Raw genomic sequence first — 24,417 nt, forward strand, 5'->3', positions numbered from 1 at the left:
AAAGGGAAGTGCAGAGAACTGATAGTGCATAGAGCCTGCCCTGAAACGTAGATATTTTCTACAAGACTCCCTTATGCGGATGTGCAGATAAGCTTCTTTTAAGTTTAGGGTGACTAACCAGGCATTCTTGGCTAGCACAGAAAGAAGCTGTTGCAGTGTAAGCATTTTGAATTTTGGGACCACCAGAAAGGTGTTGAGAATTGATAGATCCAGGATAGGGTGCCAAGAGCTCTCTTTTCTTGGCACCAGGAACAGTCTGGGGTAGAAACCCTGTCCCCTTTTGTTCTACTGGAACAGGTTGAATAGCCCTGATATGGAGACGGGAAAGTACTTGATTTTGATCCTCTGCCCACTGGTTTGGGGTTGGCAGTGAGTGGAAGTAGAATCTGTATCCTTGGGATACAATGTTTAGAACCAATCAGTCCTGAGTAATGGACATCCAGTTTTTTGCATGAAGGGCGCGTTTTCCTCCTAGGGGTGCAAGTACTTGGGCATGGCTGGGAAGGATAATTGGAAAGTCATTGTGAACTTTTTCCATAAGGGGGTGGCTTACCACTCCCTGTTTTTGAGGTGGGAACACTCCCTTGTTTAGATCTCTGCATACTCTGAGACTGCAGGGTTGGTGGTCTGTTTCCCCTGGGTTTGGACTGAGAAGGCCTGGGAGGGACTGGAAAGGACCAGTTTTTTTGAAGGCCAATGCCTACTGAATCTAGGTGGCTGAACCTATAAGAAATTTTTGACAGTTTGCATAGATTTAGCTTTTTCTTCCATCTTTTTAAGAACTTCTGCTTTTGTGCCAAACAAACGATCCTGATTTAATGGAGCATCTAGCAATTTTGCTTTGACGTGGTCTGGCAAGACCTGTTCCTCCGGCCAAGCATGCCTTCTCAGTACAGACCGAGTGACAGCAGCCCTGCAAAATGCTTCTAAGGCATCAAACCCACACTGCAAAGTATGTTTACTAACTTGATTTGCAGAATGCATTAACCCTTGTAAATCTTTATTTTCTGCACAATCTGGAAGTAACACTATTTTTTGTTTAATTAGTTCCACAATATGTTGCTGGTATTCAACATGTGAAACTGGCAATTCAAAGCCCTGATGTCAAGAGTTGCAGATGTATATACCTTCTTACCCCATCTGTCGAAAGCTCTAGAATCCCTGTCTGAAGGGGTAGGGTTTTTGGCTGTAGTAGCCTTAATGCCTTTAGGCCCTTGGGAAATGGTCTCTGGATCCACAGTAGGATTCTTAAAGATAAATTTGTGAGCGTCAGGTACTCTGAAGCATCTGTCAGGTTTTCTAGGAGCTGGTGGTAAAGTGTCAGGAGTAAGACTGGATTCCATGAAGACATCATCTACAATTATCCAGGATAGGGGGTATAGCTAGAGGCCTGTGATGAGGCAAATCTAAAAATTCCCAGAGTCTGTTTTTGGACTGAGGATAGTCCTGGCATTCCCAGCGGAAATGCTCTCTTAAGGTATGCAAGGTTCCACCAAAAGAGAAATCCTCTGGAGGGGAGGCAGAGGGAATGGATTCCTCTGCATCTGAATCCTCATTGGTAGATAAGGGTATGTCCTGGTAATCAGAAGGGTCAGAGTCATCGGAATCCTGGTCTGTAGAATCAGAAGGAAATTCGATTCTTTGTATTTTAGCAGGGGAAGGCTGGCTTCCCCTAATTAGAGTGATAAGGTCTTCAGCCATTCTAAGCATTTGTTTTTGTGGCATGGGAGCTTGAGCATGCACCTTGGACGTTGGTTTTCTAGGCATAGTGCGAACTCTGTGCCCGAGAAACTTGGTAGATTTAGTTAAAAATGAAGATGTTGATTTAATACAAAAATCGGTAGGTCGGAATATACCCTCAGAAGTGGGTGCTGGCACAGTGGCTCTGGACCCTTCCAAGGTAGAGACACCCGCAGGTCCCATAGTCTAAGAAGCATCTCGCGGCATACCGGACTCCGAATGGGTCTCAGCAGAGGCCTGTGAATCTGTAGAAGCGTTATCAGGGGCTGCAAAGGCGCCTCAATGAGTACCGGCGGCCTGGCGACTAGTTTAATGGAAGCGTCGTCAGCAGTTTTTGACCTATGCAGTCTGTCTTTGCCCTTTTTTGGAAGATCGGTAGTTGGATGGCTTACCAAAGCCATTTCAGAGAACGAGAGTGAAAGAATTTAACTACAAAAATAGCCCGACGATGAATGGTTCGGGCGTTAAAGCACAAAACCGACAGCAAGGGACGTCGTGGTCTGGGCTTAAACAGGTGACATAGTAAGAATAAAAATCTGTGAGGTATTTGCTTTCCACAGGCAAGACAATTGTTAACTTCTTCTGACATCAATTAGAACAAGAAAAAAGAATCCACAATGGGGTACTTTTTAGAAGACTTCAAGTCTGAAACTCGAAAAACGAAAACTTCAGGTAGCGACCGACCGGCACTTGCGAACTGCTGCTTCAGGCTCCTTCTCAGCAAGAAAGACTGATGTAATGGCATCGGCTGCATGTTTTATACTCCTGACGACCTGATGTCATGGACGAGGCAACAGCATCCGGATACAGAAATCCCAAGACTCTGCTTTTCGGGATGACTGAGGGCTACTTGCAGGCAGATAATCCAAGTGTGATGACTGCAACAGTGAAACACGAAGAACATCTCCCTGGTTTTGAAGTGGAGGTAGTCCACTGCTTAGATCTCTGCATTCCTTGTGGCTGCTGTCTGTGGGGTCTGGTTCCCCGGGGTGTGGGCTGAACTGACCTGGTGGGAGCAGCAAAGGACCAGTGTTTGGGGGTACAATACGTGCTGAATTTGGGTGGCTGGACCTGTAAGAAACCTTAACTGTCTGCATAGATTTAGCTTTTTCTTCCATTCTTTTTAAGACCTCTTCTGCCTTAGTGCCAAATAAGTTGTCTTAGTGCAAGGGGGCATCCAATAATTTAGATTTAAATTTAGATTTAACATGGTCTGGCAAGGGCTGTTCCTTAAGCCATGCATGCCTTCTAAGGACAGAACTGGGGACTGCTGCCCTGCAAGAAGCTTTTAGGGCATCAAAACCACAGTGCAAGATGTGTTTAGTTACTTGACTTGCAGAATGCATTAACTCTTGTAACTCTTTAGATTCTGCATAAGCAGGAAAGGAAGGCATTTTTTGTTTGAGGTGTTCCAGGGTATGTTGCTGAAATTTTAGCATATGGAACTAACAATTTAGTGCTCTGACAGCAAGAGTAGATGAGGTGGATACTTTTTTACCCCATCTGTCTACTGCTCGGGAATCCCTATCTGATGGGGAGGGATTCTTAGCAGAGGTTGCTTTAATTCCTTTATGCCCTTGAGAAATTACCTCAGGGTCAGCAGTAGGATTTTTTAAAAAAATTTGTGCAAGTCAGGGACTCTGTAATACCTATCTGGTTTTCTGGGTGCATGAGGGAGGGTGTCAGGAGTCAAGCTGGATTCCAGGAAAACATCCTCCACAACATCAAGGACTGGGGGGATGGCCATGGGTCTGTGCTGTGGAAGATCTAAGAATTCCCTGAGTCTCTTTTTAGACTGAGGGTAGTCCTGACTTTCCCATTGGAAATGCTCCCAGTGTGAAGGGTTTCCCCAAGGGAAAAATCCTCTGGGGGAGAGGCTTAAGGAATGGAATCCTCTGCATCAGAATCCCCATAAGCAGAGAGGGGTTGCATGTTTTCATGCTCAGATGCATCAGAGTCATTGGACTCCTGTTCAGACAAAACTACAGGGGACAGATCACTTTCTTTTGGAAGGGGAAGCTTGGCTTCCCCTGATCAGCATGATAAGGTCTTTCGCCATTTTAAGCATTTGAGACTGAGGCAAGGAAGCAGGTGCCTGAGATTGGGTCACTGGTTTCTTGGGTGTGCTTCATAACATGGGCTTAAGAAACTCGGTGGTTTTCAAAAGAATGGTGGTCGCGAAATAAGTTGTCGGTTTGAGCCGAGAATAGGTATTGCAAAGGATTTCCTCGGAAGCCTGTGCCTGCTCAGCGGCTCCAGACCCATCCAAGGTAGAGATGACCACAGGATCCTTAGTCGAAGAAGAGTTTTCCGGCATACTGAACTCCGAAAGGGTCTTGGTAGCGGCCTGTGAATCCACAGAAGCAGGCATCAGGGGCTGCCAAAGCATCTCACTGGGGACCAGAGAACTGACGACTAGCTTAACGGGGGCATCGTCGGTAGGTTTGGACCTGTGGGGTCTTTCTCTGTCTTTATCTTTACGTTTTTTTCAGAAGATCTGCCGTCGGATGGCTTACCAAAGCCATATTGGAATTAGAGGACTGTAAGCGAAAATATCTAGCTACAAGAAGGGCCCAATGACGTACAGTTCTGGCGTTGAACAAAGCACAGAAGCTACAGTGGGGGACGTCGTGATCTGGGCCTAAGCAAGTGACGCACTAAGAATGAAAGTCTCGGTGTGGTATTTGCTTTCCACAGGTGAGCCAATTGTTTTCTGACATCGGTTAGTGCAAGAAAAAAGGATCCCCAACAGGGTACTTAGCTTTAGAAGACTTCAGCTTCAATTCGGAAGAGAAACTCTGGTAGTGGCCGACCGGCACTCATGCAAACTGCTTCTGCTTTGGGTTCCATGGCAAGAAAGACTGATGTAATGGCGTTGGTTGCCTTACTTTATACTACTGATGACCTGACATCAGTCCTGAAGAGACAGCAACTGATGTAGAAATACTAAGCCTCTGGTATTCGGGATGGCCGAGGGCTACCCTGGCAGGGATAACCCAAATGTGATGACTGCAATAGTGAAACACGAAGAACATTGGGCCAACCTGTCGGATACAACTCTAAGGAAGGGAAAACGACCAGCTCTGACAACTTTGAAACAGATGGATCAGAAAGTACAGTTGTGTACACTTACCATAAATGTAGATGTTCAAGTGTATTCACTGTTGCAGTCATTACATTTGGGTAATCTGCTGGCAGGTTGTCCTCAGTCTGCCTGAATTCCAAAGTCTTGGGTCCTGCGTCAGTTGCTGTCTCCTCTTCCATGACGTCAGGGGTATAAAACATGCAGCCAACGCCATTTTCTTTAGTTGTTCTTGCCCCATATGTCAGGTGCCCCCAAAAAGGTAGCAAAAATATGTATATATAAATACATGCATCAAAATAAACTTTACCTTCATCTACAAGCAAATACACCACATAGGTTGTAGAAAATAGAGAAGGAAAGATAAACTCCAGAATGAAAGGGGGATGGTGGGAGGTTAACATGGACTGCAACAGTGAATACACTCAAAAATCTACATTTATGGTAAGTGCACACAACTGTACTATGTTCTTCGTGTTTCACTGTTGCAGTCATTACATTTGGGTAGAATCCCAAAGCTATGGTTGGGTGGCTGGAGCTAAACAGCATTAGTTGCGACTATACGGCCCTGCAGAACTGCAGTGGCAAAGCTTGCCCTGGACTTAGAGTAGAGAGGCAAATGATAATGCTTTGTAAATGTGTGAACAGAACTCCAAGTAGCAGCCTATAGAATGTCTTTGGTTGCTTTTCTCTGAGAAAGGCTGCTGAAGTAGCTGCAGCTCTGGTGGAATGAGACCTAATGCCCTTGGGCACAGGTTTACCATGGTGTAAGTAGCAGAAATGAATGCAGTGGCTTATCCACTTTGAAATAGCCTGCTTTGAAACAGCCTTTCCTTTTGATCCTGCAGCATATGCCACTAGTAATTGCTCAGTTTTAATTAGAGCTTTAGTCCTGCTCAAGTAGAATCTTAGCTGTCTGTGCACGTCCAAGGAATGCAGAATTCTCTCCCCCTTGTTCTGCAGATTTAGATAAAAGGTTGGCAGATGAACAGTTTGGTTAAGAGCCACACTGGAAACCACCTTAGGCATAAATGTAGGATTTGTCCTCAGAGACACCCTGTCTGGGTAAAATATGATAAAAGGCTCTACAGCCATGAGGGCCTGTAGCTCTGAAACTCTTCTTACTGAAGTAATTGCTAGTAGCAGAGCTGTTTTCCAGGATAAGATCGTTATATCAGCGGTAGCTGCTGGTTCAAATGGAGGCAGGGTGAGCTTTTCCAACACATAACTGAGGTCCCATGCAGGTATTGGTGATCTTCTAGGAGGCCTTAAATTTTTGGCTCCTCTAAGATACTGCTTAAGTAAAGGATGAGAAAAGATTTGGTGGCTCTATATTGTAATGAGCCAAAATGGCACAGGTATGGATTTTAATTGATGAAAAAGATAGGCCTTTGTCAAGCAACTCAGTTAAGTATTGTAATATCTGAGGAATACTTGATTCTGCTCTATCAGTTCCTTGTGCTTGATTCCAAGCACAGAATCTCTTCCATTTATCAGCATAAGATTTTCTAGTACTAGGCCTTCTGGCTTCCAAAATGACATCCATCACAGCTTTACTGAGGGGTGTTGCTTGTATAACTACATGATCAGCCATGCTGCCAAGTTCAGTGTCTGGAGTTGATCATGCAGGATCTGATTGTTTTGCTGGGACAGTAGTTGAGGTCTTTGAGGTAAAGTCCAAGCTGGGTATTGAGACAAGTTCCTTAGGACTGGGTACCAGTATGGGCGGGGCCAGTCCGGGGCAATTAGTACCATCTTTGGTTTCTCTTGTCTGACTTTTAGGAGGACCTTGGGAAGAAGAGGCAGAGGAGGAAAGGCATAAACTGATAGGTTTTTCAAACTGAAGGCTAGGGCGTCCACTTTCCATGCTTGTCTGTGATAAGTCCTTGTGCAGAATCTTTTCAATTGATAATTTTGAGGAGACAGATCTATGTCTGGGCTCCCCCATTTCCTTGTTATCATGCTGAAGACTTGTGGATCTAGTTTCCACTCGTGAGGATCCATAAGGTTTCTGCTTAAATCGTCTGCCAGAGTATTTTGCTTTCCTGGCAGGAATTGAGCTTGAAGATGCAAGATGTATTTGGTAAGTCAAAGCTGTGCATTACAGTGTCATGGCTAATCTGCAAAGGGGGGTATGAGTGTGTGCCCCCCTGCTTGTTTATATACCACATGACCGTGGTGTTGTCAGTCTTTATCAGTAATTGTCCTGGATGAAGTAAGTCCGTGAAGGCTGTTAGGGCATTTTGAACAGCTAGCATCTCTTTCTGGTTGATATGTAGATGCATTTGTTTTGGGGTCCATATGCCCTGAATGCATCTTCCCGCCATGTGGGCCCCCCAGGCAAAATCTGATGCGTCTGTTGTTAAGGTTTGGCTGGCAGGGGGCAGAGTGAAGGTCAGTCCCATGTTTTGGTGACATGCCTTTGCCCACCATAGAAACTCCTGTTGTAGGCAGGGAATGAGAGGAATCATTGTTTCCAGACTGTGACAATGTTGACTCCATAAACCTTTTAGGTACCATTGAAGTTTCCTCATAGAATCAGTAGGATGCAGGATGCCATGAAGCCCAAAGCCTGCAGAATTTGTCTTGCAGATAACTGGGTTTTTGTTGTCATCAGTTTGAAGTAAGTAGTCAGTTGCCTTTGCTTGTCTGGCGTGAGGTTAGCCATCTGGGCAGTTGTATTCAAGCTTGCACCCAGGAATGTTATCTTTTGAGAGGGTACCAGTCGTGATTTCTATTTGTTTATTGTGTACCCTAGGCATGTTAGAAGCCTTTTCACAAATGCCAGGTGTTGAAGAAGAATGTCCTTGTTCTCTGCTTGAATGAGACAGTCGTCCAAGTAAGGATATATTTGAACACTTCTTTGTCTGCAAAATTCAATTACTGGTACCAGACACTTTGTAAAGACCCTGGGCACAGTAGATAAGCCAAAGGGCAGTGCAGAGAATTGGTAATGCATTAAGCCAGCCTTGAATCTGAGCTATCTTCTGCATGATTGTCTTATTGGGACATGCAGGTATGCCTCTTTTAGGTCTAATGTCACCAACCAAGCATTCTTGCCCAGCATGGGCAGAAGCTGCTGCAAAGTCAGCATTTTGAATTTTGGAATGTCCAGGTATGTGTTCAAAATCAATAAATCCAGTATTGGCCTTGTCCTTTCTGGGTACTAAGAACAGTCTTGAGTAAAAACCTTGTCCTTTTTCCTGTTCTGGTTACTGGCTGAATGGCCTCCATATCCATGAGGGACGTAACCTGTTTCTGTGCCTCTGCCCATTGATTTTTTTTGGCAGATCTGGCCAACCATTTGCCATTGGCAGAGTATGGAAATGGAATCTGTATCCCTGTGACACTATATTTAGCACCTACTTGTCCTGGGTTATTAACTGCCAATTTTGAGCAAAAAGTGCTAATTTTCCCCCTAAGGGTGCTGCCAAATGGTAAGTGCTTGGTGCAGGTAGAGAGAGAAGTCATTGGGGCTGTTTTCTGTAGGTTTGCGCTTTATCTCTTCCAGATTTGGAGGTAGAAGCGCCCCATTGCTTTGACCTGTATGAATCTTGCACCTGGTATCTGGAACCCTTAGGGCATCTGGATTTGCCCCTTTGAGCTCTGTCTGACACAGGAAAGGACCAATTTTTTGTGGGCCAGTGTCTACTGAATCTTGGTGGCTGCACTTGTAAGAAGTCATTTACAGTTTGCATAGACTTAGCTTTGTCTTCCATTTTCTTTAAAACCTCTTCTGCCTTAATACCAAACAGAGCATCATGCTGTAAAGGTGCATCTAGCAGTTTAGCTTTAACATGCTCAAGCACATTTTGTTCCTTTAGCCAGGCATGCCTCCTAATCACAGATCCAGTAACTGCGGCCCTGCAGGAGGCCTCTAAGGAATCAAAACCACATTGCAAAGTATGCTTTCCAACCTATTCAGCTGCATGCAATAATTCCTGCAATTCTTTATTTTCTGCACATTCAGAAATCAACATCATTTTCTGTTTCAGCAATCCCATAACATGTTGTTGATACTTGAGCATATGAAATTGACAGTTTAAGGCCCTAACTGCCAAGGTCACAGATGTATAAACCTTTTTTCCCCATCTATCCAGTGCCCTTGAATCTCTGTCAAAGGGGGTAGGATTTTTTGCTGTTGAGGCCTTAACTCCCTTTGAATCCTGTGAAATAGTTTCAGGATCAGCAGCAGGGTTTCTAAATAAAATTTATGTGAGTCAGGAACATTAATATGTCAGGCTTGCTGGGAGCCGGAGGTAAGGAGTCAGGGGTCAAGCTCGACTCCGAAAACACATCATCCACAATGTCTAAAACGGGGTATGGCTAAAGGCCTGTGCTGAGGGAGAAGGAAATCCCCGAGCCTCTTTTTTGATTCTGAGAAATCTTAACTCTCCCAGTGAAAATGCTCCCTCAAAGTATGCAAGGTTTCTCCAAATGAATAATCCTCAGGAGGTGATGAAGATAGTATAGACTCCTCTGCATCTGAATCCTCATAGGGAGGTATAGATAATTCCTGATCAGAAGAGGAATCAGAAGAAATAGAAACCTGATCTGAAGATTCATAATCAGTGTCTTGCCTAGGCCTCTTATCTGGAGGGGGATGGGTACCCCTGATCAAGGTAATGAGGTCTTCAGCCATTTTGATAATCTGTTTTTAAGCCATAGAGGCCTGTGCATGTAGCTCATGCATCGTTTTTTTAGTTTTAGAAGTTGCTTTTGTCTTTGGTTTTGCAGCTGTCGTCGGTTTGATATACAAATGTTGAGGCCTGAATACACCCTCAGAAGCTGGTGCCTGCTCAGCGGCTCTGGACCCATCTGAGGGAGCTACATCCATCGGCCCAATACTTTGAGTATCTCGCGGCATGCCGGACTCCACATGGGTGTTGGTAGGGGCCTGCGACTTGAAAGAAGCAGGTATCAGGGGCTGCGAAAGCACCTCACTGAGAACCAGCGACTGCCATAGGAGAAGCTTCGTAGTCGGTTTTGGACCTCGACTGTCTTTCTCTGTCCTTTTCTTTGCGTTTTTTTATGTACTCCGGTAGTCGGACTGCTATCCGACAACATTTCTGGGTAGTTAAATCTGTTTACAAAATACTTTGAGGCAAAAATATACCGATGCTTAATAGTATGTTGGTTAAATCTAGCAGAAAACCGACAGCCAGGCACGTTGTGATCAGGGCCTAGGCAAGGAATACAGTATAAATGGAAATCCTTATGAAGTATTTGCTTCCCACAAGTAATGCAATTATTAACTTTTTCTGACATCAGTAAGGAGCAAGAAAAAAGTTTCCCCAACGGGGTACTTAGCTTTAGTGAAGACTTTGGTTCTGAAACTCAAACTCGAATATTTCAGTAGTCGGCCGACGGGCACTTGCGAAATGCCTCTGCTTCGGGCACCGCGCGGCAAGAAAGACTAAAGAAAATGGCGTTGGCTGCATGTTTTATACCCCTGATGACCTGACGTCATGGAAGAGGAGACAGCAACCGACGCAGGACCCAAGACTTTGGAATTCACGCCGACTGAGAGCAACCTGCCAGCAGATTGCCGACTGAGGGCAACCTGCCAGCAGATTACCCAAATGTAATGACAGCAACAGTGAAACACGAAGAACATCGAGGAAATCAGTGTAATAGAGCTGAAACTTCAGGTCTAGGGCTCCTAGCAGAGGGGAGAGGTACTAGGTGCATCTCTGCCTGTAAAAAGGACATCAACTGGTCCAATTCCAGAGGTCCTAAACTCCCAACCGACCAGGATGACAAAGTCAATGAAGGAGACTTGCCTGCTGGAAAGGGGCTCCAATAACCACATCTGAACTACAGAAACTCGGATTCAGAGATGACTCCGGCCAAGACACCTGCAGGGTAGATGGAAATAAAGCTGAAAAAATCCTACCTGCAGAAGCACCCTTGGATAGGAAGGGAGTCAGAATATTTATGGCAAGGGATGGATCTTTTCTCGCAATTGGCATTAAAGGCGACAGTCTCTATGTAGCTCGAGCTGACAACACAACCAAAGCTATTGGGAGGGCTAAGGGTCTTGGGACCTTTGGATCCGACAGAGCAGAAAAAGAGGGAGCTGAATGCTTAGGGTACCCCCTTATCAGCTTTTGGAGTACTTGGAGCTCTTGTGACCCTGATCAGACTTGTCCAACTGCTGAAAGGAGCAAAAGAGAAGTTGTCAACTGGAAGGAACACTTTGAGACCCAGTTTGGCCCTCCTCTCATTAGTGGCACGAGTGCCAAACCCCTTGCAGATCGAGCAAGGGGAATCCAAGTGAGCAGCCTCAAAACAATAGACATACTGGTCGTGTGCATCTCGGGAGGGGAATTTGTGCCCACAATCCATACATTTCTTGAAACCCTTATCTATTCTGACCTGCAAGAAAGGCAACACGCCACACCAACAGGAAGAAAAATAGAGCTAAACCACTAGCAAACACACTACAAAATCCTAAACAACATATACACAGTAGGCAGAAAAATCCAGCTAAGAATGGAACCCTAATCTAAAAACCTAAACTAACCTACCTAAACTACAAAAACTGCACCAACTTTCTAACACAAACAGGGTAGAGGACCTAAGAAATAACCAAGTTAAAATATAGCAAAGGATACACATTGGCAGCAGCAGTCAACCACACTGCTATCCACTAATGGCAGCAAACAAAATCTGAGGTAGTCCTGAACGGCAAGGGATTATGGAAAGGGAAGACAGAGCTCAACAGGCTTAAGTCTATGGAATGTGCCCGGTGTTATATCTGATAATACACAGGTTGAATCCAGAAGGAAAAGACTTAAGATCAGATGATTTTATTACCCAAAGTATACTGAGATTGTGGAAAATTTTTCCCCTAAAAATTAGACAAATCATAAGCCTTGAAAAATTTTACAAGTCAACTAGACAATTATATTGGACAGAACAAACACTTAGATAATAAGCAGGAGACTGCCATATTAAAAGGTCTAGCTGACCAATCGTGGCAAGGGTGAGGACTTCAAAAAGGGCACAAACTTGACAGGAGACCTTCACTGTAATTTCTTTTTCCTTTTTAAAATGGGTCCATTTTAAATGTTGCAGCCAAAGATAGACTTGACCTGTACAGACACTTATGAACAGCCTAGATTTCAGCCAATGAGAACCAGACAATCTACTGATAAACAGGCAGATTTCACCAACAAAGGCTCTACTGGAGAGGATGTCAAAATTTGCTCTCAAAGATGCTGGCAATTTTTTTTTTCTGTGCCTTTTGCCTCCATGCCTGCCAACCATCAAGTTCCACCACCCATCAGTTTTTAATCACCTTGTTTCCCTTGTATCCTTGGCACAGAAGTGAGACCTGACCACAGGGGTCACTGCCCATGTAGTCAAAGACGTTTGTGGCCTTGCTGGTGTCCCAGCAATGACGACATTTCTTTTACAACTCTAAACCCTCTACTGGAGGATAACATGAGCATCCATGTCACCAAAGGGCATCCTAGTACCTATCAGTGCATATGGTTTCCATGTACAGTGGCTATAAAGTTTACACACCCCTGTTAAATTGCCAAGTTTTTGTGATATAAAAAATGAGACCACAATAAATCATTTCAAAACTTTTCCCACCTTTAATGTGGCCTATAACCTGTACAATTCAACTGAAAAACAAATTTGCTAAGGGAAAAAATATAAAAAATAAAACACGTACAATATGCTCATTGCATAAGTGTGCACACCCGTAAATTAATACTTTGTTGTGTGTGCACATCCTTAAACTAATACTTTGTTGAAGCAACTTTTGATTTAATTACAGCATTCAGTCTTCTTGGGTGCACACCTGCCATCAATTAGAGAGACTCTGATTAACCCCAAATAAAGTTAAGCTGTCCTAGTAGGATTTTCCGACATTTACTCAGTTGCCTGCTACAGTAAAAGCCATGGTTCGCAGAGAGCTTACAAAGCATCAAAGGGATCTCATTGTTGAAAGGTATCAATCAGGAGAAGGGTACAAACAAATTTCCACAGCATTGGATAAATCATGGAACACAGTGAAGATAATTATCAAAAGGTGGAGAAAATATGGGACAACAGTGACGTTGCAAAGAACTCGACATCCCTCCAAAACTGATGAAAAGACAAGACGAAAACTGGTCATGGAAGCTGCCAAGAGACCTACAGCAACACTGAAGGAGCTGCGGGAATTTCTGGCAAGTACTGGTTGTGTACTACATGCGACAACAATCTCACTTATTCTCCATATGTCTGAGGAATGGGGTAGGGTTGCAAGACGGAAGCCTTTTCTTACACAGAAAAACATCCAAGCCTGGCTAAAATTTGCAAAACAATACATCAAGTCTCCCAACAGCATGTGGGAAAATGTGTTATGGTCTGATGAGACCAAGGTTGAACTTTTTGGCCACAATTCCAAAAGGTACGTTTGGCGCAAAAACAACACTTCACATCACCAAAAGAACACCATCCCCATGGTGAAGCATGATGGTGGCAGTATCATGCTTTGGGGTTGCTTTTCTTCAGCTGGAACTGGGGCTTTAGTCAAGGTGGAGGGAATTATGAACAGTTCCAAATACCAGTCACTTTTGGCCCAAAACCTTCAGGCATCTGCTAGAAAGTTGAAGATGAAGAGGAATTTCACCTTTCAACATGACAACGACCTCAAGCATACATCCAAATCAACAAAATAATGGCCTCACCAGAATAAAATTAAGTTTTGGAATGGCCCAGCCAGAGTCCAACCTAAATCCAACAAAAAATCTGTGGGGTGACCTGAAGAGGGTTGTGCACAAGAGATGGCTTCGCAATCTGACAGATTTGGAGTATTTCTGCAAGGAACAGTGGGCAAATGTTGCCAAGTCAAGATGTGCCATGGTGATAGACTCCTACCCAAGAAGGCTGAATGCTGTAAAGAGGTGCTTCAACAAAGTATTAGTTTAAGGGTGTGCTTACTTATACAACCAGCTTATTGTATGTTTTTTATTTTTTTATATTTTCAACCTAACAGATTTGTTTATTTTTCAATTGGCTTGTACAGGTTACAGGTCAAATTAAAGGTGGGAAAAGTTTTGAAATTATTTATTTTGGTCTCTTTTTTTTTTTGTATGACAAAAACCTGGCATTTTAACAGGCATGTAAACTTTTTATATCCACTGTACATGCTAAAAGTACAATTGTGTACAATTACCATAAATTTACCATAAATTTAGATGTTTGGGTGTATTCACTGCTGCAGTCATTACATCCGGGTAATCTGCTGGCAGGTTGCCCTCAGTCGGCTTGAATTCCAAAGTCTTAGGTCCTGCATTGGTTGCTGTCTTCTCTTCCATGACATCAGGTCGTCAGGGGTATAAAACATGCAGCCGACGCCATTTTCTTTAGTTTTTCTTGCCCCGATGTCAGGTGCCCCCAAAAAGTTAGCTATATATATATATATATATATATATATATATATATATATATATATATATATATATATATATATATATATTTGTAGAAGATAGAGAAGGAAGAATAAACTGCAGAATGACAGGGAGATGGCGGGAGGGTAACCTGGACTGCAACAGTGAATACACTCGAACATCTACATTTATGGTAAGTGTACACAACTGCACTATGTTCTTCGTGTTTCACTGTTGCAGTCATTACATTTGGGTAGAATCCCAAAGCTATGGTTGGAAGGCTGGAGCTAAACAGCATTAGGTGAGGCTATAAGGCCCTGCAGCACTGCAGTGGCAAAGCCTGCCCTGGACTTAGAGAGGCAAATGGTAATGCTTTGTAAAGGTGTGAAAGGCTGCTGAAGTAGCTGCAGCCCTGGTGGAGTGAGACCTAATGCCCTTGGGCACAGGTTTGCCATCGTGTAAGCAGCAGAAACAGATGTAATAGCTTATCCACTTTGAAATTGTCTGCTTTGAAATAGCCTTTCCTTCTGATCCTGCAGAATATGACACTAGTAATTGCTCAGTTTTTCTTAGAGCTTTAGTCCTGCTGAAGTAGAATCTTAGCTGTCTGTGTACGTCCAAGGAATGCAGAATTCTATCCCCTTTGTTCTGTGGATTTGGATAAAAGGTTGGCAGATGAATTGTTTGGTTAAGAGCCACATTGGAAACGACCTTAGGCACAAAGGTAGGATTTGTCCTCAGAGACACCCTGTCTGGGTAATATATGATAAAAGGCTCTACAGCCATGAGGGCCTGTAGCTCTGAAACTCTTCTTGCTGAAGTAATTGCTAGTAGCAGAGCTGTCTTCCATGATAAGAACTTAATATCAGCGGTAGCAGCTGGTTCAAATGGAGGCAGGGTGAGCTTTTCCAACACATAATTGAGGGCTCATGCAGGTAATAGTGATCTTCTTGGAGGCCTTAAATTTTTGGCTCCTCTAAGATACTGCTTAAGTAAAGGATGAGAAAAGATTGGTGGCTCTGTATTGTAATGAGCCGAAATGGCAGTGGCATGGATTTTGATTGATGAGAAAGATAGACCTTTGTCAAGCATCTCAGTTAAGTATTGTAATATCTGAGGAATATGTGTTTCTGCTGTATCAGTTCCTTGTGCTTGATTCCAAGCACAGAATCTCTTCCATTTGTCAGCATAAGATTTTCTAGTACTAGGCCTTCTGGCTTCCAAAATAACATCCATCATAGCTTTACTGAGAGGTGTTGTTTATATGATTACAGGATTAGCCATGCTGCCAGGTTCAGAGTCTGTAGTTGATTGTGCAGTTTCTGATTGTTTTGCTGGGACAGTAGTTGCGGTTTTTGAGGCAAGGTCCAAGCTGGGTATTGAGACAAGTTCCTTAGGATTGGGTACCAGCACTGGCGGGGCCAGTCCGGGGCAATTAATATCATCTTTGGCTTCTCTTGTCTGACATTTAGGAGGACCTTGGGTAGAAGAGGCAGAGGTGGAAAGGCGTAAACTGATAGGTTTTCCCAACTGAAGGATAGGGCATCCACTTTCCATGCTTGTCTGTGACAAGTCCTTGTACAGAATCTATTCAACTGATAAATTTGAGGAGAGGCAAATAGATCTATGCCTGGGCTCCCCCATTTCTCTGTTATCAAGCTGAAGACTTGTGAATTTAGTTTCCACTCGTGAGGATCCATAAGGTTTCTGCTTAAATCGTCTGCCAGTGTTTTCTTTTCCTGGCAGGAATTGAGCTTTAAGATGTATTTGGTAGGTCAAAGCTGTGTCCCACAGTGCCATGGCTAATCTGCAAAGGGGGTAAGAGTGTGTGCCCCCTTGCTTGTTTATATACCACATGACTGTGGTGTTGTCCGTCTTTATCAGTAGTTGTCCTGGATGAAGTAAGTCCGTGAAGGCTGTTAGGGCATTTTGAACAGCTAGCATCTCTTTCTGGTTGATATGTAGATGCATTTGATTTGGTGCCCATATGCCCTGAATGCATCTTCCTGCCATGTGTGCCCCCCAGGCATAATCTGATGGGTCTGTTGTTAAAGTTTGGCTGGGAGGGGGTAGAGTGAAGGAACGTCCCATGATTTGGTCACAGGCCTTTGTCCACCATAGAAACTCCTCTTGCAGGCAGGGAATGAGAGGAATCATTGTTTCCAGACTGTGTGAATGTTGACTCCATAAACTTTTTAGTTACCATTAAAGTTTCCTCATATGCAGTCTTGCATATGGAATTAGTAGGATGCAGGATGCCATGAAGCCCAGAGTCTGCAGAATTTGTCTTGCAGAAGACTGGGTTTTTGTTGCCATCAGTTTAAAGTAAGTAGTCAGTTGCCTTTGTTTGTCTGACGTGAGGTAAGCCATCTGGGCAGTTGTATTCAAGCTTGCACGCAGGAATGTTATCTTTTGAGAGGGTACCAGTTGTGATTTCTTTTCGTTTGTGTACCCTAGGCATGTTAGAAGCCTTTTCACAAATGCCAGGTGTCGTAGAAGAGTGTCCTTGTTCTCAGCTTGAATGAGACAGTCGTCCAAGTAAGGATATATTTGAATACTTCTTTGTCTGCAAAATGCAATTACTGGTGCCAGGCACTTTGTAAAGACCCTGGGTGCAGTAGATAAGCCAAAGCGCAGTGCAGAGAATTGGTACTGCATTAAGCCAGCCTTGAATCTGAGGTATCTTCTGCACGACTGTTTTATTGGGACATGCAGTTATGCCTCTTTTAGGTCTAAAGTCAACAGCCAAGCATTCTTGCCCAGCATGGGCAGAAGCTGTTGCAAAGTGAGCATTCTGAATTTTGGAATGTCCAGGTATGTGTTCAAAATCGATAAATCCAGTACTGGCCACCAGGCCTTGTCCTTTCTGGTTACCAAGAACAGTCTTGAGTAGAAACATTGTCCTTTTTCCTGTTCTGGTACTGTCTGAATGGCCCCCATATCCATGAGGGACGTAACTTGTTTCTGTGCCTCTGCCCATTGGTTTTTTGGCAGATCTGGCCAACCATTTGTCATTGGCAGAGTGTGGAAATGGAATCTGTATCCTTGTGATACGATGTTTAGTACCCCCTTGTCCTGCATTATTAACTGCCAATTTTGAGCAAAAAGTGCTAATTTTCCCCCTATGGGTGCTGCCAAAAAGATAAGTGCTTGGTGTAGGCAGAGGGAAGTCATTGGGATTGCTTTCTGTAGGTTTGCACTTTAACTCCTCCAGATTTGGAGGTGGATGCGCCCCATTGCTTTGACCTATACGAGTCTTGAGCCTGGTACCTGGAACCCTTAGGGCGTCTGGATTTGCCCCTTTGAGCTCTGTCTGACACAGGAAAGGACCAATTTTTTGTAGGCCAGTGTCTACTGAATCTAGGTGGCTGCACTTGTAAGAAATCTTTAACAGTTTGCATAGACTTTGTCTTCCATTTTCTTTAAAACCTCTTCTGCCTTAATACCAAACAGAGAATCATGCTGTAAAGGTGCATCTAGCAATTTAGCTTTAACATGATCAGGCAAATTTTGTTCCTTTAACCAGGCATGCCTCCTAATCACAGATCCAGTAACTGCAGCCCAGCAGGAGGCCTCTAAAGAATCAAAACCACATTACAAAGTATGCTTTCCAACTAGTTCAGCTGCATGCAGTAATTCCTGCAATTCCTTATTTTCTGCACATTCTGAAATCAACATAATTTTCTGTTTCAGCAATCCCATAACATGTTGTTGGTACTTAAGTATATGAAATGGACAGTTTAAGGCCCTGATTGCCCAGGTCGCAGATGTATAAACCTTTTTTCCCGCGTCTGTTCACTGCCCTTGAATCTCTGTCGGAGGGGGTAGGGTTTTTTTACTGTTGAGGCCTTAACTCCCTTTGGACCCTGTGAAATAGTTTCCAGATCAGCAGCAGGGCTTCTAAATAAAAATTTATGAGAGTCAGGGACCCTGTAATATCTGTCAGGCTTACTGGGAGCCGGAGGTAAGGAATCAGGGGTCAGGCTCGACTCTGAAAACACATCATCCACAATGTCTAAAACAGGGGGAATGGCTAAAGGCTTGTGCTGAGGGAGAATAAGGAAATCCCCGAGCCTCTTTTTTGATTCTGAGAAGTCTTGACTCTCCCAGTGAAAATGCTCCCTCAAAGTATGCAAGGTTTCTCCAAATGAATAATCCTCAGGAGGAGATGCAGACGGAAGAGAAACCTGATCTGAAGATTCATAGTCAGTGTCTTGCCTAGGCCTCTTATCTGGAGGGGGATGGGTACCCCTGATTAAGGTAATAAGGTCTTCAGCCATTTTGATCATCTGTTTTTAGGCATAGAGGCCTGTGCACATGGCTCAGGCGTCGTTTTTTTAGTTTTAGAAGATGTCTTTGCCTTTGGTTTTGCAGCTTTAGGTTTGATATATAAATGTTGAGGTCTGAATACACCCTCAGAAGCCGGTGCCTGCTTAGCGGCTCCGGATCCATCCGAGGGAGATACATCCGTCGGTCCAATACCTTGAGTATCTTGCGGCATGCCGGACTCCACATGGGTGTCGGTAGAGGCCTGCGACTCGAAGTTAGCGGGTATCAGCAGCTGCAAAAGCACCTCCTCGAGTACCAGCGACTGCCTTAGGAGAAGCTTTGTTGTTGGTTTTGGAACTCGACTGCCTTTCTCTGTCCTTTTCTTTGCGTTTTTTATGTACTCCGGTAGTTGGACTGCTATCCGACGACATTTCTGGGTAGTTAAATCTGTTTCCAAAATACTCAGATGCAAAAATATGCCGACGCTTAATAGTGCGTTGGTTAAATCTAGCACAAAACCGACAGCCAGGCATGTTGTGATCAGGGCCTAGGCAAGGAATACAATATAAATGAAAATCCTTATGAGTTATTTGCTTCCCACAAGTAATACAATTATTAACTTTTTCTGACATTGGTAAAAAGCAAGAAAAAAGTTTCCCCAATGGGGTACTTAGTTTTAGTGAAGACTTCGGTTCTGAAACTCGAACTCGAATATTTTAGTAGTCGGCTGACCGGCACTTGCGAAATGCTTCGGGCATAGAGCGGTAAGAAAATGACGTTGGCTGCATGTTTTATACCCCTGACGACCTGACGTCATGGAAGAGAAGACAGCAACCAATGCTGGACCCAAGACTTTGTAATTCAGGCCGACTGAGGGCAACCTGCAAGCAGATTACCCGGATGTAATGACTGCAACAGTGAAACATGAAGAACATCAGGGCTACAGTTACAAGCTTGGAATCTCCTAGTCCATGTCCTCAGTCATTGCATGGTGGTGGCCAGTTGAATAAACAACCACTCCCTCTTCACTGGATGGGCAAGGAGTTCTTGGCCTCTCACTCCCACACTCTCGTCTGGCTCTTCCAGTGCTCAAGACTATCTGAACTTGGGTCATCTAGACTGAGTCAGGGCTTTATTACTTTGTACCACAAAGCAAGGCCTAAGCCACTGGGGGAACAAAGTGGCGACCACAAAATGAATACACACTTGCTGTCAAATGAATATCCTAAAGTTTGTGAACATCCACAGAGGGAATGGACCAGTGAGCTCTCAAAGAACCTACAATGGAAATCCATATGAGTTTTACGAAGTTCCCAAGACAACTGGAGGAAGATGTCATACGAGCTAAATGAACTCTCTTTGAGGTTAAGAAGACAGGGGATGCTGGAAAAGAAAGTGATCTAGTTGCTAGCAAAGACTTAAGAGATGCACTCTAAAGATTAAAGAAAGGATTCACTACCTCATGCAGAACAGCTGTACTACAGGCTCGAAAACATTACCCTTGATGAAGACAGACAATGGTGATGCAATGAGCCAACTTGGTGGATGAGGATATGCACAGATGGTGATTCTCCTCAGTACTAGCTTCCTGTAAGCTTGTAAATTTGGCATCAAAATCCTGACAAAGTTGTATGATTTCAGAGATTATTAGAATCCAGACAGTAAAGACAGACTGTACCCTGTCCTGCTTAGCCACTTTCAGAGCAGACATGCAAGACCTAAACACTGATCTAGATTTCTTTCTACCTCAGACACCAAAAAACTTACTCAGCAACATAGTTTCACAAAAACAAGCAAACAAAACAAAATAAAATAAACAGCCAATGAACCAAATACAGTTTCTGCTACCATAAGAACTGGAAGGACAGAACTGAAGAAACTTGGAGGAAGGCTTCCTAAATGTGTTACTTCATCAAGCACATTAGCAGCAACTGTGAATTGAGGACACTACAAAGAAATGTTTCCTTCCACTGGTGGAATGCACAAAAGACAAATATCTGCAGAGTGAAATTACCCAAAGTTGATTTAATGTAGATCTAAGGAACTACTGAAGTGCTTACTCTAAACATGACATGACAAGAACTCAAACTGCAATAAAAATAAGCCCACATGCTATAAATGAACATAAGCAGTCAAAAATGATAGAGCACTGAAAGATCCCCATGTACTTGCCATCATTGTAGTCCTGGTGCTGGTACGAGACATGGTACCTTCGGGGATAAGTCCCACCTTTTCCAAACTTCTCAAAAACAGGCACATCATAGTCTGTAACAAAAAGACTACATTAAACATTCAATTTTACTGAACGTTGAAAAATATATTTTATTTCAATCCTACTTGCCACAAAATACACAAAAGGGTATTATTTCAGTTAAACATGGCTACTGAAATGTATTTTCGTGCAACTGGCCACAGCAAGATTCAAGGCTACTGAACATGCAAGTATTGAATGGGTAATCTCAGCTGCACAGCTGAAATGCTGAAAAAAGGTAATACAAAACAAACTTGGAAGTTTACCACTGTAACAGTTTACAGAAATGTAACTCAAGAGGTGCACATTTATGTAATCTTAGTCACTGAATGCAGCAGTTAGCTCAGAGGACTGAGGATATGTAATGTTAACAAGCTTCTTCCATATTTCAAGTTTCAATTCTCTCATCAATCAATGCCTACTGTGCGAGACTGCAAGTCACTTAACCAGACAAGGATCTGGGGCAGCTGGGAAACTGGTCTAGGCTCCTCAATGGTCTCCTTGATGGGACGTCTAGTAGCTATGTAGGAACCAACTGTGAATCTAAAGCTATGCAATCAGACAGTCTTGAATGCAAGTTCAGAACTTAAAAACTTCAATTTTCACTGGTTGCGGAATACATTTTTAGGTCATGATACAGTGGCATTAGCAGTTAATAAATCAGTGAAAATATTACCGCATGAATAAAAAATGTAAGAGTATTCAGTGTAGCAACTACTGTTAAAAAGGGGGTTCTCTTCGGCAGTGGGTCAAAAACTCTTGCACATCTCTTCAGTGTACTATTGCACAAGTCATTACCACATGTGGCATGGAAGGCCTACACACATCTTGCATTCCTGAGCATTTGATAAAAATTAACTTAAGATAATAAACAAACAATATTTTGTGAACACTAAAAGCTATTAAACTGTACAAATAGCAATGTTATCAATAAGTATCCTTTGCAGTGATAACAGATGCTGCATTCATAGCCTTTTCCATAAATAACACATAATTAGCAAAACAAATAATAGATGCCGCTTAAGATGTGCAACTTATAGTGCAAATATCAGAGTTTTCTTCAGCAACATATAAGGTTTCACTTAATGTCATGTAACAGTTTATAAGTCACTTGGCTTTTGAAGTGTTATGTACATATGGAAATGTGATGATATGGCCAAGTGCCAGCATAGCCAGATGGAGTTTTCTAAAGAATGATATGTCCTTTGAATTTCAAACTGATTTATACAAGATGTTTGTATTACAAATGTATTAGAACGGTATGCCATTCGTATAACAAACTGATTTTGCACAGACGCTTATGCTCAAAATGTATTTGTGAGCTTTGCTTGTGTTGAAATGCATCAGCAGCTTGTGCTGAAATGAAGAGTAATGTACATGGATTATTGTACCTGAATTAAATGCATATGTTTTAATAGAGGATACTAGCACAGCAGAGGTTAACTAAGAAAAATAAGGAAAATATAAATGAGCTGTTAAACCACTAAAAGGTACCCCACAGTGCTGAGCAGGACCAGAGACGCTGAGTCTGGAGAAGAGCCTTTGTCCATTAGCTCAGTGAAAAGATGGGAGGCCCCATGCACTGCCATAAACATCTGGATGTGTATTGTTGCCATCTGTGCTAACTTCCTGTCTCAGCTTCAAAGGGGAATACTGTGAAAACAGAGTTAGGTGACCAGATATGGTCATTCTGGCTAGCCCTCTTGGAAATTATATTTTAGATATCACAAAGAGAAATTTCAGAGTACTCTGTTTGGGAAGCCTGACTAGAAAGACCCTCACTCACAGCATCTTGCCTTGCAGTAGTAACTAACTTAACTAGGGAACAGCAATTCTCTTGGATTCAGACAGGAATATAGTGAAGCTTAGTTTAGATATTGTTTTTCTTTATTTGTCTGAGTCTGTCCATTAATGTTCTTTTCAATATTTCATGTGATCTGAACCTTGTGGTTTACTGTGAATATATATTCAGTATTTTATGTACTTTTATTATTAAATATATTTAAAACTTTCATTGTGGAAGTGCTTATATTTATTTGGTAATAGTGTGTGACCCACCCCAGAAGGCCTAGCCATCTTGGTGAACTACCACCAGTTGTATTAGTATTAATATTACACAGTATAATTGGACACCATTTTAAGATCCTTATAGTAACTGGTGGCAGAGATAACTACTTTACAGTCTGGGCAAAGATGGTGCAGTGGTTAATCTATGCCAGTCTTTCCCATGGGTGTGTGTGTGTGTGTGTGTGTGTGTGTGTGTGTGTCTGTGTGTGTATGAAAATTAAATCTTAAAGAGTGTGTGTCAGCTACTTGGGGCAGGGACATGAAGCAAAGGGTTTACAGAGAGGGTACTGGAGGACTTGGCTTGGACACTCGGCTGAGGACCTAACCCTACAGTTGTATCAGTGAGGAGTCTTACTGGGGACCCGGAGGGAGACAGATAAAGAGACATCCAGACACTGGTCTGAGTGTGTTCCCTGTGTGCTCTTAAGGGAAACTGTACTTGACGCAGAGAGGTCATGCATCTGGAAATACTGAGTGTATCTATTTGTATTTAAGTACATGTCCCTCTCAAGTGTCAGTGGTGAGCATTCAGGCTCCATGATTACTGGGCCCAGCATGGGGACAACACACATTGGTGGCCATCAAGTATTGGTAGCACTGGTGGGCATCACAGGAAATAACGCTTATTTTCCCAATTACTACCAAACAACAAGTAATATTTCCAGTATACTGTGATATAAACCAGAAGTGACACTGAATCATCCTGTCTTCTACAATGGTGTTTTACACTGTACACCTCGATGACATGTTGGTCTCTCAGTTACGAATATATGAACATAAATTTGAAAATATGAATAATAAGTGGCAAAGATTAATTTATCCAGTGCAGGACATCCTAGACTAACAATCTTGGCGTCATTTTGTTAACAACTCCTTGCCATTTCTAATACTGCCTATTATTAGCTAGTAAGTCACTTAGTTAAAGAAGCTGGACCCAAAAAGTTTCTGGACATCATAAGACAGTATGGGTGTTAACTGAAAGTAGACAAAAAAGCTGTTTAGACTTGAGTGAGTTAACAAGACATGACCCTTCAGCCCAAGCACTGCATCACTGTACATATGTGGATGAGCCCAACTGGTCCTCAGTTCTTGACATCCACTTGACCAGGTTTCACCTACAATGCAACAGCTAATGAAAATACAGCAAAAACATCAACATTACTTGCACTCAGGAAATACAATATGCTGTTACTGAGCACAAATGAAATGATTAGTCACAGAGAACACAGAGGACAGGAATGAAGTAACCACACAGACAGCCCTCTGAAAGGTCAGCTGATACAGTTAATACCTACATGACTATTAACAATTCCACAATAAGAAAACAATGGCAGTATCTGAGCACATGGGTAGAAATTCAAGTATAATAAAATGACCAGATGAGTGGAATCAGTTCAAAAAGATGAAATGGATTTGGGACAATATGCCCAGAAGTAATGTCTTTCCACAAGCAGTGGAAGTGGATGTTCAGAGGGAAGGATAAACCCAGTGATTTGATGGAACTGGTATACAAGTTTACCAAGGATGCATTTCTGAAATCAGCAATGCAATTAAGACAGCTCTGGTGAATGTATTTTTGCTACATCAGATGCAGGTCTACTCAAAAATATATAGTG

The 24,417-nt window shown here is 42.9% G+C and overlaps 1 protein-coding gene across 2 annotated transcripts in view; it reads right to left on the minus strand.

The window, feature by feature from the left end:
* MAP3K2 (mitogen-activated protein kinase kinase kinase 2) overlaps window positions 1-24,417 on the minus strand; it is a 2,021,635-nt gene that overhangs the window by 446,168 nt on the left and 1,551,050 nt on the right. For both annotated transcript variants that reach the window (XM_044075108.1, XM_044075107.1), the window contains exon 13: window positions 20,656-20,748. In XM_044075108.1, coding sequence (XP_043931043.1) covers window positions 20,656-20,748 — 93 coding nt within the window. The remainder of the gene's footprint in view (window positions 1-20,655; window positions 20,749-24,417) is intronic.

The sequence above is a fragment of the Protopterus annectens genome, chromosome 6.part0 (assembly GCF_019279795.1).
Source record: "Protopterus annectens isolate FY-2018-M chromosome 6.part0, PAN1.0, whole genome shotgun sequence".
Taxonomy (NCBI): domain Eukaryota; kingdom Metazoa; phylum Chordata; order Ceratodontiformes; family Protopteridae; genus Protopterus; species Protopterus annectens.